Source organism: Talpa occidentalis, unplaced genomic scaffold, assembly GCF_014898055.3.
Source record: "Talpa occidentalis isolate TD23 unplaced genomic scaffold, MPIMG_talOcc4v2.1 talOcc4.16, whole genome shotgun sequence".
Taxonomy (NCBI): domain Eukaryota; kingdom Metazoa; phylum Chordata; class Mammalia; order Eulipotyphla; family Talpidae; genus Talpa; species Talpa occidentalis.
In genome coordinates this window covers 30693056-30708563 of record NW_023601653.1, presented here as the reverse complement: position 1 = coordinate 30708563, position 15508 = coordinate 30693056, and the positions used below count along the sequence as shown (strand labels likewise).

The window sequence follows — 15508 nt, the reverse complement described above, 5'->3', positions numbered from 1 at the left end:
TCCAGAGCCCGCCGCGTCCACGCCCCCGCGGCCCTCGCTCCGCCTCTCGCCGCCCACCCGCTTCCGCGCGGCGTGCGCGGGCTCCGCGGGCGGGCGGCGGGGACCCGAGCCCCGGAGACTCGGCTCCGCCGCTGCGGGCGACCGCGGGGCGCGCCGACGTCCGCGGGGCGCGGGGCGGCCATCCCCGCGGTGCCGCCCTCCCCCGCTCGGCGGGGCCCCTGCCAACAGCCTCCGAACACGCTGGGACTGCGAGGAGGCTGCGGCTGCCGGACGGCGCCGGGATCAAGTTGTGTCTCTGGCGCCGGGGCCGGCCCTGAGAGTTCGCTCTGATCGCTGGGGTCCCACAGACCCGGTGCCCTGGCCTGGGGCGAGGCGGCGGCAGGGAGTGGGGCTCTCCTGCCAGGCCCGGCGGAAGTGAGCCGCCCCCGGGCGCTTGGAAACTTCCCGTGCGCAAAGGCCGGCAGGACACGGTCTCTTGACACCACATTAGCTCATGGGCATTAACCAGCTCGTCTTGGAACAAAGCAGACGATTGTTGAAACAACGGCGCTACCGTCTGTCCCGTTTGGAAGGGAGAGATGAAGGTGACCCACCTCAGCTCTGCTTCCTTTTCTCGACCTAGAAATGTTAAGCATTAGCCTGTTTTTACCCGATTTCTTTCTTGATCCATCCGTACACCCTGCACCACCTCACCAGTTACTCTTAAATCCGGAGAATGTCCCGTGTTGAGACCCCACACTTCAAAGCACAACTTAGCCCACCGAAAGGCAGGTGGGCCTCAACTTCCTCTTCTGCAATCACCTAACAGGTCAGATCTCTGTTCTGGAATCTCATGTGGGGAAGTGACTATTCGCCCTTAATTCCCTCCTACTCCCACACTGAAACAATTTCTACAGGAATTACGGGGAACAGACAGAATAGGCTGCACATAAGCCAAAATTAAACCTTTTGGGGAGGGGGAAATTCACCAAACAGAACCCGTTATGTACCGACCGTGGGGATAAGGAAGCACAATCCCTTGAAGGATCTACAAGCCAGGGCTGGCCAGGTAAGAGGAAAGGCTGCTTGCTGCTTGTGCCTAAGAAGGAAGATGGGAACGCTTAGCTCACCTGCTAGCTAGTTGTAAGTGAAGGAAGCAAAGAATTCAAGAAGGAAAAAAAAAGTGAGAGATGAGTTTGGAGAGCTGAGCAAGAAACCAATTCTTTGTGCCATGCTAAGAAATTTCCATTAAATTGCAAGGTAATTGAGAACACAGGATAAATAAAAAATGTGGAAGGTCCTGGACCTTGATCTAAGGTACAATGTTTTAGCAGATGGAACAATTCTAGAACAATCCTGGGTCCCACTGAATTGCACTTGACTTGTTCTCAGGGCCTTAATATTGTTAATGGATTAGTAGTCTTTTAAGAAAGCAATTATTAAAAATTATATAGTTTTCTAATAAGATTATGTAAAAAAAAAAAAACACCTCCGTTGTTTGTATACCAATGACAAACCTTACACCCTACTTCTCAGTTCTTTCCTTGCCTTTGTAGGACAAGTGAGCATTCCAGAGAATTTCTGCATGATCAGCTGTTCATCTTTTTAACAGAATGGCATTCTTCAATTCATCTGGAAAGGATACTTCCTTTAAGTGTGCAATTCAGAGTCTCTGATGACAGGGTTAATTGGGAGACATATATGGAAAAATGCTGTATACCACGTTTGGTTTTAAGATAGCTAATATTCTGAGGTTTGTTGGGGCACAACAAATACGTTCAATTCTAAATTACTTTAAATGCCTGAACCAGCAGCATGATTGTCAGAATCACTTAAAGACTTTTTAAGACTTTTAAACTCAGAATTTCCAGTTGGGTATTTCACATTGTGACTCTGTGAGCAGCTCAAGGTTAAGTCTACAGTGTGCTCTCTGACCCCATAGTGCATTCATTATTGGAAGTATACAGGACTGGTGGCAAGTTTGCTATTATTTCAACAGTCACCACCATCTCACAAAAATGGCCATATGGCAATATTTAAGATACCAAAATTCCCAGGAAGTAACTGCTCTTCCCCCAGCCCCCAACACCAAGACTTCAGCTATAACCAAACAAAAATCTACAAATATCACTTATAAGTTAACTATCGTTTAGAGTTAGCTGACAAAATTGCTTAGGAAACAAATTTGAAATGATTCAAATTGCCTATTATGACTGGCTACATCAAGTTGACCAGCAGTGTCTAACACAGTTGACTATTTTCTCCCTTTGGAGAGCTCATTTGACTTCAAAGACATCACTTTTAGTTTCCCTTCTATCTTACTTGTTTCAGTCTATACAGGTTCCTCCTCTTTCCCCTAATCTTTTTAATGTTGGCATGGCCCAGGGCTCAGGTCTTGAGGACCTCTTTATATAAACTCACTCCCAGGTTGATCTCATCCAGACTCATCATTTTCAAAGATATCTATGTGCCAAAGACTCCCTAAATTATACCTGACTGCTTGTTACCAAAGAAATACCCAAATTAAAAATTGCTGACCTGTCAGGAAAGATAACACATACTGAATGCATGCACTGAGTAGGTTACTGGAGAGACAGGGGATTCTAGGTCCCTAAAAAATAGGCTTCATAAAACTTTTTCTAATAAAGAAAAGTAGCACTTTGTATATGATGGAGGAAATCACGTTTACATGATGGATTAAAACAAATTTCCAGCTAGAACTGGTTCAGTAAGGGTCTGGAGTCAAAGCTTCTAGTTTTTAAACAGCTTTAGCTGTTTGGAATGGTCACAGTGAAAAATCGGCCTTCTGTTTTGATATATTCCATGCCAGTGTTACTGTAATTTTTTTTTTTTACCCTTCTCTTTAGTACTATTTAGAGATCTAATCAAAAGTTCAAATATGTGTTCCCAAACTGACCTCCTTACTCAGACCTACATCAGCAGCCCTTCTCAATAGATTAACAATGCCACCTGTACCATTGCTCAGGCCTAAAACCGTGGCACACCACCGTCCTTGAAACTAAAAGGTCCTCATTACAAGAATCAAAGTTGAATGTGTCTACATAGAGCTCATAATCATACCAGACTACACTCCAGGCACTAAGGATTTCATAACCTGCCTAAATGTTCCAGAGAATGCATTATCTGCTGCATGCACATTGATGTGCACACAAATGTGCAAGAGGCCCTTTACCTTTTCAGAGCCAAGAATGGGAATGCAAGGGCGGGACATGAGATGAGGATCAATTCTGATCACAAGCAATGTTCTGGCACTGGAATTTTGTTAGTTTTTTTTTTTTTAAAGATTGATTTATTTATACAAGCACTGGGTACAGTCAGAAGCATGGGAGGGTGAGAGAATTCACCAGAGCCAGAGCGGGGAACAGAACAGGCAGATGGACTGAAATACACTGCTGAGGGGAGCAGCAGGCGCGGCAGGAGAGGTCTGTGCGCCATGTGGGACCCTCACCGGTGGCCGGGGATCGAACCAGTGCTGCAGAGGCTGCAGGCAGCTTCGCAGCCCAGCGCTCAACCGCTGCGCCACCAGGGGAGGCCCGTTGAAGTGTACGCCAGAGGTGTGGGGGGTGAGAGAATTCACCAGAGACAGAGCAGGGAGCAGATCAGGTGGATCTACTGAAATACACTAAGGGGAGAAGTGGGCTAGACAGGACAGGTCTGCTGCATCATGTGGGTCAGCTCCCTGGCCAGGTATCAAACTAATGCTGCAGTGGCTGCTGATAGCTTGATAGTGCTGAGACTTAACCACTTGCACCACCAGCGAGGTCCCTGGCACTGGAATTTTTAAGAATTTTAAATCTAAATCTAGTACTTCAAGCTACTTATGAAGATCTACTTATCAAGATAGTAGCATTGGATGTATTTTCAATTAACAAAACTTTTAAATACTTAACTATTGTTATCTCCATAATATGCTTGCCGTAGGACTGCACGTTTAGAATAGCTGTCTTGCAGTTAAGTAACCCTTTACCGATTTCTTTCAATAGCCAACCCACAAATTTAGTCAGGAAATCCCACTACATCTGTAGTTTTGAGTTAGCATTCATTAGCACCTTGATCCAAATCATCATTCCCCTGGAATTACTGCAGTAATCTCAATTCCCATTTTCAACATAGCAGCCATGGTCATCCAAATCACTTCAAGTCTTTGCCCAAATGTCATCTTAGTGAGACCCTATCCTAATCACTCTTAAAACTGTAGTCACCCAATTTGTTCTTCCTATTGCATGTATAATCTAACATATTACTAGAAAATTTAGTATGCCTGTTGCTTATGTCTAGTCCTCCCCTTAAAACATAAGCTCTTTAAGAGAGCAAGAATCATTATTTAGATTTATTCCAATCATCTAGTCTAAATCTTGACACATAATAGTGTTAACTCTGAAGCCCTTGTCATAAAATAAATGTAAAATCCTCTTGACAGATTTCTGTAACACGCCCTATTTTTAAAGTTTTTGTAGCAGGACTTTATGAAATAACATCCAAATCTTGCTGTACCAATACTTATTTGGTGTTTTTAAAATGAATTACTACAATACATGCTAGGCCTTCGAATCTTAAATGCTAATACATCCTGTATCACTAAAGTCCTACAATCATTTTCTCTTCTGAACAAAATGCAACTTGATATTGTGAGGCTAATTTACATAAGCTATTGTTCTATTTCCTTTTTTTAAGATTTATTTATTATTCATTTATTTATACAAGCACTGGGTACAGTCAGAAGCGCAGGAGGGTGAGAGAATTCACCAGGGCCAGAGCGGAGAGCAGAGCAGGCAGAAAGATCGAAGTACACTGCTGAGGGGAGCAGTGGGCGGCAGGAGAGGTCTGCGCGCCATGTGGGACCCTCCTCTGGTGTCCGGGGAGGAGCCGGGGATCGAACTGGTGCTGCAGAGGCTGCAGGCAGCTTCGCAACCCAGTGCTCAACCACTGCGCCACCGGGGAGGCCCTGTCCTATTTGTTTCTAATAAGAGCTATTAGAAGTATGAGAAACAATAAATTTCTCTTAGTTGGCAGTGAAACTACTAGTTTACAAGTCCATTAGTCAATACTGGCATAGGCACTGAAAAGAACTTGAAAATGTTGCTAAAGAATGTTTACTTTCATTTACAACTGGATTACAGGACTTACAACACACAGTAAAATCAAGTCCAAACTCTCCAGGATTCTTTTAGCTAGGTCACCCTGCTTCCTGATGAACTGCTGCCACCTAGTGACCAACCTGAGTAACAGTTAAGAGAAGTCTAATGTCATGCTCATGTTTTTAAACTATAACCCATGTTTTAAGTAATCAGCTCTGTGTTCATCCCATTTCGATATATTCCAATGTAGACCCTCACTCCTCCCACTGAGCATTTTCTGATAGCCTAACCACCTGAATCCATACAATCTTATTGTGCCTTGCACCAGCCCTATTCCTGAAATGAGAAAACTTTCAATCACCTCATTATCTAACATTCTAACTCCTTACCTTGCAGGGAGAGCTCTCACACAATAAGCCTACTTGCCTGCACAATTCAAACTTTTAAATGAGCCCCCCAACACTCACTATTCGCTTCACCAAATCCTACCTCTTGCGCTTCTTTTGGCTGAGTTAATTCATTCCTAATCATATTCCAGCATTGTCTGATCATTAACAGATCTTCAGTGGCAGTATTTTCATCAATGTGCCTAGCAGTTGAACAGATCATGACAGGAGGCTAAGTGCTGACTGATAACTAGTTTGAGTTCTGGCTGGAAATGTATTAATAAGGCTTCAGTTCTATAAGACAGGCCTCATATAAACATTTTGAGGATGTGTAATAGTAACTGAGATTAGAGTATACTTAATATTAACTTAGAAGTGAGAAATGAGTGAAGCAGGGACTTATTTCTGCAATAAATTCATAATATAGGCGAGAATACATCATCTGTATGTAGGTGATGACCAAGGAGAAGGTAAAAGAAACTAAGAACCAATACAATGCTGTCACGTTAACAGCTACAAATATATTGGTACTCTTGATTTCTAGGTCTTGGGGGTGGCAGAATCATCAGGTATTAATAGTGATTGACAGAAGTACTAAACTTATGATCATTCCCCTGGCAGAACAGCCCTCCATCAAAAGCTGACGTGGTCTTTCCTAGATATACTTCTCAAACTAGGTAAATGCTCCTGTTAACTCAAAACAACTGGTTGATAACCACTTGGGCAAGGGTGATTCCCTTTTACAATCTTCTTTCCAATAAAACATATTACAAGATAATCTAGTCTGAACATATATTCCACTTGATCATTGTTGGTATCTGTAAAAAAAGAAAATTTCAGTAAATGAGCAAAGATCCTTTTTTAGAAAACAAAGTGCAAACAATTCCTTTCAAAAATTGGATGAAGGGGCCTCCCTGGAGGCGCAGGGATTAAGACGCAGCCTATGAAGCAATCCGCAGCCACTTCAGCACAAGTTCAATCCCCCGCCAGCCAGGGAGCAAGTCACATGGCACATCACACCCCTCCTGGCTCGCCTGCTGCTCCCCTCAGCAGTGTACTTCAGTGGATCTGCCTGTTCTGTTCCCCACTGTCTCTGGTGAACCTCTCACCCCCAACACATCCGGCCTGTGCCCCAGCTCTTGTATGCATACTTAATTTAAAAAATTGGATGAAGGGTAAAGGTGGTATAAGCTTGCTTGGGTGGTGCAAATGGAGAACTTAGGCTTCTAAGTTAAGTAATTGGACAATGGAGGGTGTATCACAGATGACGGACAACTGGAAGGTAAGAGTAAAAGGAATAAAATATTCTTTAGGAATAGCCAGACCCATCAAGGTGAAGGGACATTTTTACCAGAAATAGAACACAGGAAATATTTTCATGGCAAGCTTTCACATTGCCACCAAAGCTACCAGAAAACGCAAATCCCCGTTATAGACAACATGCCACAATTCATAAATACCAACTATGTGCTTAACTAAATCATTATTTACTTAAAATTAGCATGCTTTGATGGATCAGAAACTTGTTCTTTTCTATTTACAGTTCATTCTGGGAAAGGTATTATACCGTGAAAGCCTTGGATGAAGGCTGACTAAACACCCTTTGGGGCTGTATTCCTAAATTACCTTTCCAGGGCTTTTAAATTTCTGAAATGTAGTATTTGCTTTGCGTGCTTTAGGTTATTTTTGATGAAACCATTTCCAAATTCGAGGTTCTTCAGTATAGATGGCCAGTGCGCACTCTCCCAATCCCTAACAAACACAGCTTCTGTGTCTAGGTCTGATGTATTTACCAGCCTTGGTGTTTTTAAGGACAAACTCCAGGCTCTTCATTAAAGATGGATGGAGGCCAGGAGTCTCACCTGCTTCAGCCTCAGGTGCAACCTTGAACCTGGACATGACAGAGGTGCAGCACGCATTTAAGACACTAATACAACTTTAAAAATTGAAGCAGTGTCTGGCCTGCCTGGTGGTGGAAGGGGTTAAGTCTCAGCACTATGAAGCTATCTGCAGCCACTACAGAGTTTGATCCCTGGCCAGGGAGCTAACCCACATGGTACAGACCTCTGCTGTCTTGCCCACTGCTCCCTTCAGCAGTGTTTCAGTTGATCCTTTTGCTCCCCACTGTCTTTGGTGAATCCTCTCACCTTCCCCCCACCTCTGGCCTACACCCCCACTGTTGTTCCCACACCAGTCCCAGAGTCTACACTTAAACAAAGAAAAAGACTATTTAAGCCACATACTATTTAGCTTGTCAGTCAATGCAGATGCAAACTTCGTGAGGTTATGAATGCCTGAATGGCTATTTCAAAGTAAGTCCACATTAACACTGGCCTCTAATATTCTTTAATTTCCAGCTTAAAGTTATTTCACCGATCATCAGATGTGTGCACAAGGTTATCGGCAAGGAAGCCAACGCAGGTCTCTCAGAGGAGGTAGGAGTAGAGGCAGAGGCCAAAGAAACTGACATCAAATACCAGTTTCATCACAAATCAATGATGTATCCTTGATAGTAAACATACCTAACTTCCATTGTTATATGAAAAGGGGGGATAAGTGTAAGATCTTAAACTTCCATTATCTTAAACAGACATCTTTGGTCTTACATAAGATTTACTGTGTAGATTTTTTTCCCTCTGAATTCACTGTAACCGTTAAAGTAAACTATACTTTGTGGTCGGCTTATAAACTTTGCCAAACTTGACTTTTTTTTTTTTTTCAGAAGTGAACTAATTACCCACACATCTAGGAATCTCAATTGTCCAAGTATCTCCAAGTAAGATTCCAATATGGTAGTCATTATTTCTCCAACAGGCATTTAATTTAACCTTTCCTGGTACTTCTGGTCATTTTGGAAGACCACTGTAGCTAACTGTATCACAAAAATAAATAAATAAATAAAAAAGGTAACTTGTAGCCACTACAATATCCTAGTTCCACTCTTTCAAAATTGGGATATAGTCCACTGCCGTTAAACTTGGGGTTTTCTGACTAGTGCTAGTCAATACAGTAATTTCTCAGGGTAGGTCACAAAAAGGATACAACTGCTTGACAAGCTCTTGGAACTCGGCCACCATTGCAATTAGGTATGTCAAATAATTCTGACTACAACCCAGCTGAGGTCTCATCCAGAACCAAACATCTGCGCCTAAGAGCCTTCAGATGATTCCTATCCCTCATCTTAAAGGCTGACCGTGCTGATGCTCAGTACAGGAGAAAAGAATTATCCTCTAAGAGCCAGCAAAATCATTTGTTAGTTTTGTATGCAATGAGTTAACTATTGATATTCCCCATATTCTCATACTCCCATTGAATTTACACCGTGCACAATCCAGTATTTATTGGTTTTTTTCACTGTGACTCAGGATGTATGAATGTAACTACAAGGGACCTTGAATTATCTTCACATAGAAATCACTTACCTTTCTACATGTTCCTATACAGTATTATGCATAGGTAATACACTAGGAAGTGCTCAAACTAATTGAGCTATGCATGCAAAAATTTGCTTAATACTTCATCTTCCAGACCCAGTCAGTACTAAAACTTAGGAAATCCAATAGTGAGCAAAAATCCCTTGAGTATTTGAACTGGTAAACCCAGTTCAGAAGTGAAGTGTATTTGCAAAAGGAGTAGATATTCATTTAACAGAAATGAATCCTATGTTGAAGTATTATGATATACACACAAAGTCCAGATGGCAGGGAGTAAAAACAGCCTAGTTGAGCCACGCTGAAACATTGTGCAGGTACAAATGCAGGTTGGATAAGCTGGGATGTTGATGTCCAAGTTAATCTAAAGGTTTTAGGTCCATTCACCAAGTCAACAGAACAGCAAAAACAAGAAATCCAGCCTTAAGTTTTGATACATAGAGTGGCCAAATCCAAATTTAAAATCATGTGTTCTCAAGACAGACACCATCTCTCATTATCCACCCCCAGGACTGTCCATTCCAATGTCCAGGGCTCCAGGTAACTATTAGGGCTGAAGAGGACTGACTAAATAATGACAACCTGGGTTTTTTGAAACATGGGACATCTAAATACAATTACACTTTTTTAGCCCAGATCACAGATTCAGCCAAAGACGAAAGTAGTAAGTAAATCAGCAAATGGAAACAATCATTTTATGAAATCTAGTTTGATTTTAGCCAAGTGCACACCACAAACTTTTGAGATAGGGGTCCACAGACTTTGTTTACCAGTAATGATGTTCCTAACACGTCTTTACCAGGAGTTATGCTTTAGAAACAAAAACAAAACTCTGCCTAGAGCTCTGAAACCACCAAAATCATTTCAGTTGACCCCAACCACAAATTCTAGGTTCTCATGTTTACAAGACACATTTCTATCAAATAATCTCAAAGTATCTCAGGAACTGTGTTCTTATTAAGCTAGACATCAAAACAAGGAAAACTATGGTTTTACCATTATGCTACCTGATAATGTGGACTACTTTCTCACATTCATTAAAATTTTATCTTTTCCATTTTCATTCATGGTTTGTTCCTTCAAGCGCAACCCCATCTACAATTCCAAGTTAGATCAAACTCCACCTACTTTATAGAGTTACAACACAAAAGTGGGGTAAGGCTAAGAAAAATCATATTGTGTTGCATCCACCTCTAGGTAATGTTTTCAATGTACCTCCCAATTGTGTCACCTGAAAAGATTTGAAACAAGGTTATATCCCAGGAACACCCTGCACTTGGTTTCTAAATACCATTCCCTATCTAAAGGAATCCTTAAAAAGCCAATTTCAGTATTGGGATCAAAAGAAGAAAGTCTGAGACGAGAAAATGTTTGAGCTACAGGTTATATAAGAGCTCAAATAAGTCAAGACACAACAAAAGTACATAGAAACCAGCTTGAAAAGGGAAACTCTGGTCAAATCCAGGGTGACTTAATCATTAAATGGGTTGAGATTTCATGGTTTAGATTTAACTGTATTGTGATCCTGTAAGAATGTCTTCATAGTGGAAAAACAGCAAGGGGAGTTGCTGTGTGTGTGTGTGTGTAGGCATTTAAACAGAACACTATCTGCAAATGTCAGTTTACAAGGAATGTGTATACACATGAAAATACAGAGCTACTAGCAAAATATAAATCGTGATTTGAGTATGCAACGTAGAATTCTTTCAACTATTATACTTTCAGAGAAAAGTGGCAGTATGGATAAAGGATCACTGTGGGAAAAAAAATAATCTGACTTTTAAAGGATTCATTACATGTAACTTTGAACTCATTATTTTAAAAATTCACCCCTTATTTTGATAAAGCTAAAATACTTTACCTAATTTCTAACTAGCCCTGAGACCACTACCTCAAGTGGTCTTATTTTCAAATGGCTTTGTCTATCCTTAGTTTGAAAATTATCTTCATTGAGAGGTCACCCTCACTTGAGGTATCCTATAAATAGGTGGTTTACAATGTCTTCAAATGCTTTTTAAGTCATTCTATAATCATGTTGTGCCAAGTTGTCCTATTTCATTCAGCACCTTCATCTGAACTGCTTTCTACTCCCATCCCTCACTTCACAATTCCTAGTCATCCCTGAAATCCCAACTAAGACCTTTCCAACAACTTCGGCGCATTATGGCAAAAACTCTTCTACCATCTATGAGTTTATTAGAGTCACAACTGCCTAATTTCATCATGAATAAAATTATGAATACTATCACTTTACTCTTGTTACTGTATCTGTCAAATGCTGATACTTGTCTTTTTGCTCTCTTATCCCCCAAATTCCTTCTTCCTATTTTATGGCTAAGATACATGAAAAACTAAAAGTACTGTCTTTATTTAAAGCAAAATTGAGTTTCAAAATAATAAAATCCAAAACAGAGAAGTTATCTACAAAAGCTACTCTCAATTTTCAACATGAAAACTTAGTATGTGGACAACTTACTTCTGGGTAGCAATTTATATTTCTAAATTTTTAGGCTCTATTTCTCATTTTATACCTAAGAATGGTCAATATATCAATTTTTAATGAAAAATTCAAAAGTAGTGATGTCAAATAAAATACTTTAAAAAAATAGTAACAGAACAAATCAATTAAAATTTCTCTTAAATACTCAACCCTTAAAATAATTTCACATTCCAGCGAGACGTTTCTCTGAAGTCATATAGATGAGCCTTCATCAGTCCAAGAACTTGGCTTTTAAGCAGGTTATAGTTTAATATCTGGATTTTTAAACCAGTATACAAAAACCACCAGTATACATCTATAAGTTAATCTCAGTTAATTCCACCATCATTTACATATACTTTTCAGCTATTAGATTTAGTGCTTTAAAGTAGCAAATTATCTAAATTAAGAACACTTATTTTCAAAATAAAATCCAGTTCACAATTACCAACTATATATACAGTGGAGATTAAAAGAAAAAACTGAATTAGCATGATTTCTTTCCTAAATAAACTATGGAGATAGAACATTTATATGCTTCTAAGCTATCCATTTATTCTGTACATTTAAAATACATTTTGCTTGATTTAAATAGTCAAAAATATAAAGGCTAAGATTTTTATAAGACTAACCAATAAAAAATGGACTCAGATTCTAAACCAAGCGTTCAAAGAATATTTGAATATTAAATAGGTTAGTATATCTGCACGGTGCTATAAGGTTTTCACAAACACTAATGCGAATTATCATTTTTAAAATGAGAATGGGCCTACAACTCAGATAAACTCACAAACTCATACTACTGTATTACAAGCAGCAGTGAACATAAACAGTGTTATCTTAAGGGCCCTTATCATACACCAATCAATATCATTAACCTATTCACAGAATAAAAATATTTCTTTTGAAGCTAACGTCTCCAGATTTACTGGTTACTAAACGATCTAAAAAGGAAAGAGGTAGAATCCCATTTTAGTCAATTCCACACAACTGAAGTATTTTCATGTCACAGAAATACTAACTAAAAGAATTCAGATATTAAACTTTCAGACATCCATGTTAAAACTAGTTTATATAGCTGTTGTTTGCCATACTTAAGTGACCATAAAATGACATAATTTTGCTTGATCAAAGTATTAATTTACAGGTGATTTTATGGAATTTTACCATTTCTAAAGGGAAAACTACTTGGGCTGCAGCAATTTATAATCTGAGATTGTAAAGACAAAATCTGAAATGTCTCAATAATGTCTGTTAAGTTAACTGAGAACAATCTGTAGGAACTCAAGAATTCCTTTTCATCCCAGTTTTCCTACTTATAAAAAAGGATTTAAGAGTTTGCCCTTAAAATTATACAAATTTACATGCTGTACTGGCCCAAGCACAGAATATCCTATTTCTAAACACCTGTTCTTCCCCACAAAAAAGTACTTATATGCTCATTAAAAAACAAAAACAAAAAACCCCAAAATATCACCAGTACGTTTTTATAAAATTAAATGCAAATTTTATTAAGGATTTCAAGTTACATATTTCAAATTTCTAAAATGGAATAGAACCATTTTGGAACTGGAGAAATGGCATATATGAACACTGATATCCTTTGGAACGCCAACTTTATTAAGAAAACAACTCCTCTGCAAACCAAATCCCCCACATGTATAACAAAACAAAATAGTATCTACCCCTTCACTTTGGCAATAGCTATTTCCTAAAGAAATGGGGGGAAAGTTATGGTTTTGCTACTTCTTTCTCATTAAAAATGGGATTCTATCTTTAGATTAAAAATTTGGAAGTTCAGAAAAAGCTGTGTTCGGATGAGTTATGGGTACCAAAACAAAGTCAGCGTAAGATGTCTAACTAAAAACAACCAAAATCATTTTGACAAATAAAAAAGGAAAAACATATGGTGTTTTCATGGCATTTTTTCCCCCCTACAAACTATTGGTTGGTTAAGGATTTCCAGTAGTTAAAAATCTTGGGAGAAACGGGACAGTGCTATACAATGAACAAAAACGCATTCACATTCCAAGACTAGATTTTCAAAAAGGAAACTCTTACCTCTAAAAATGAACCCAATGTAATTTTATTAGTAGAACTCTAGACTGTCCTGTAATTACAATCTAGTTACTGTACCCTCACTGTCAAAATTTTTAAGTTTATCACAAAAAATTAACAGTAATTAGCCTGAGGTATTTTAAATATGACTCTACAGTCTCAAATTTAAATGGCAAATTTTTCTTCCAAAAAATTATCTTATTTAGTCCCATGATCTTTGCAGTATTTACTACAATATGGCTGTAGCTACAGTATATGAAAACAATCACTGGACCTTCTGAAACAGTTGCTCATTTATCTACTTCTATTAAAGTAGGAGCCACACAATCTCGGCAAGTGTTGCCTAGCCATATCCAGAATAGAGGTACTTAACCTTTGTTTTTCCGTTTAATTTATCAAATCCTGGTACGAATAAAATTCTGAATTATCAAACTTGTGACACAAATAGGTCAAATTTTTTGAGCTTTTAATGAAAAATTTAACTTAATATGTCTTAACATATCTGTGAGGTAGTTTAAGTAAACAGTACTACCCATTTTAATACAAAGTAAATAGAAGCATGGGTAAATGACATACTCATACTTTAAGCAATGAGAATTGGATTTAACCATAGAGGTTTGGTGCCTTCTGTCTGGTTCTAACAAAAAAAAAAAAAAAAAAAAAAAAAAAACAAACAAAAAAATTAACCTTTCTCGTAATAAAACACTGTATGATTTAAGGTTTTGTCTTTTTTTTTTTTTTTAATATACTTTCTTTGGGTGTTAAACCTCTTAATGGCACCCATTTCTTCAATAATATGGTAAACTGGGTACAAAGTTAATTCAAGCAAGGTTCTGCTTCTACCTGAATTAGTACAAAATTAAGACATTATCTGATGAGAACTAAAATTATATTTGACATTTTTATTTTAGGCTGCAAAAAACAAACAAGCAAACACACAAACAACAACAAAAACTTGAAATGGGCTTGTCAAAAGCTGAAAATTCATCCTTTCCAGGGAAGCAGAAGGAAGACCCTACCACAAAGAAAAGATGCTTAGTTAATGGAGGTTAAATTTAAAGTACACTTAAAATAATGAGGTTAACTTCTGAAAATACTATGTTTTATTCACCTCCCTGTGGTAACCAATAACAAAACAATAAGTTAGGTTTCTTGCAGTTAAACATACTACCTAAAACACAAAAACCAGTAACAATCTAAGTTATTGGGTATGGTCTTACTGGAAATTCTTAACCATATTACTTCTCTTGGCCAAGTTTTCTCCTTTAATTACAAATAGTCTTATAAGTCACAGATTTCTATAACAAAATAATGAAAGGCACAGCTAATGCAAGCAAACTTAAATCCATTCAACTACCAGCTGAAAAAAAACTTTGGTTCTTCAGGAAAAAAATCAGTAAAGCAAAAATCTGTTTAACAATTTTGTTCACTTCTGTAACTGTAATCTAAGAGCTACATGATAGAAATACTCCAGAAGAACCAAACTATGTAGCAATGAATGAACATGCGTGAGAGAATTTGTGCCTTCAACATATCTGGCAGAAGAACTATAGTTAAAATGCTAAGTAGAACAAATTGGTCTTCAAATGTCCGTTCCTTTCTTTAAAAAAAAATAATAAAAAAAAAAAAGGACTGAGTCTACCAATACAAAAACATAAGGCTGTAAGTAAATAATAGTTGTGTTTAGGCTATTACAGTGCAGGTTATCCTCAAGGTCACACACATCCTGCTTCACTGCTGCTTGCACTCTGCTGGGTTTTGATCCTTCTGTTAAAGGAAAACAACAAGTCAATCTATCTTTCTCTACCTGCTTCCGTTAATTAAGATAGTTACTATTGAAAAATTATCACATGATCTCACTGTTCTGTCAAAATTCTGGCCCAAAAAAATGGTATCACAAGGATAACGAATTCATTCAAATATTAGCTAAGTTAAAATAAAGCCCAAACTTCACATTGTGGAATGGACTTTTTAAAATAAGACATACTAAGCCAATACAAAGAATCAAGCAATTCATTATCAATTATTTTTGATTTATTAAAAAAAAGTTCACCAAAAATACTAGTTCCATTCATA

The 15508-nt window shown here is 38.5% G+C and overlaps 1 protein-coding gene and 1 long non-coding RNA gene across 9 annotated transcripts in view; one reads left to right on the top strand and one right to left on the bottom strand.

The window, feature by feature from the left end:
• Nucleotides 1-395: 395 nt before the first annotated feature.
• LOC129145956 (uncharacterized) lies at nucleotides 396-8375 on the top strand. 3 transcript variants are annotated; one of them, XR_008552203.1, is made up of 4 exons: nucleotides 396-808; nucleotides 1536-1732; nucleotides 7822-7899; nucleotides 8187-8375. It is a non-coding gene; the product is annotated as an uncharacterized LOC129145956 (long non-coding RNA). The 3 variants fall into 3 exon arrangements; XR_008552201.1 differs by lacking the exon at nucleotides 8187-8375 and having other exon boundaries at nucleotides 7822-8152; XR_008552202.1 differs by lacking the exon at nucleotides 8187-8375 and having other exon boundaries at nucleotides 396-1048; nucleotides 7822-8152.
• Nucleotides 5022-15508, bottom strand: part of NAP1L1 (nucleosome assembly protein 1 like 1) — a 39073-nt gene continuing 28586 nt past the window's right edge. For 2 of the 6 annotated variants that reach the window (XM_054696205.1, XM_037513953.2), the window contains exon 15: nucleotides 5024-15199. In XM_054696205.1, the coding sequence (XP_054552180.1) occupies nucleotides 15164-15199 (36 nt within the window). In that variant the 3' untranslated portion in view covers nucleotides 5024-15163. Of the gene's footprint in view, nucleotides 15200-15508 lie in introns of all 6 variants that reach the window. The other 4 variants (XM_054696201.1, XM_054696204.1, XM_054696202.1 and 1 more) reach the window with 4 other exon arrangements.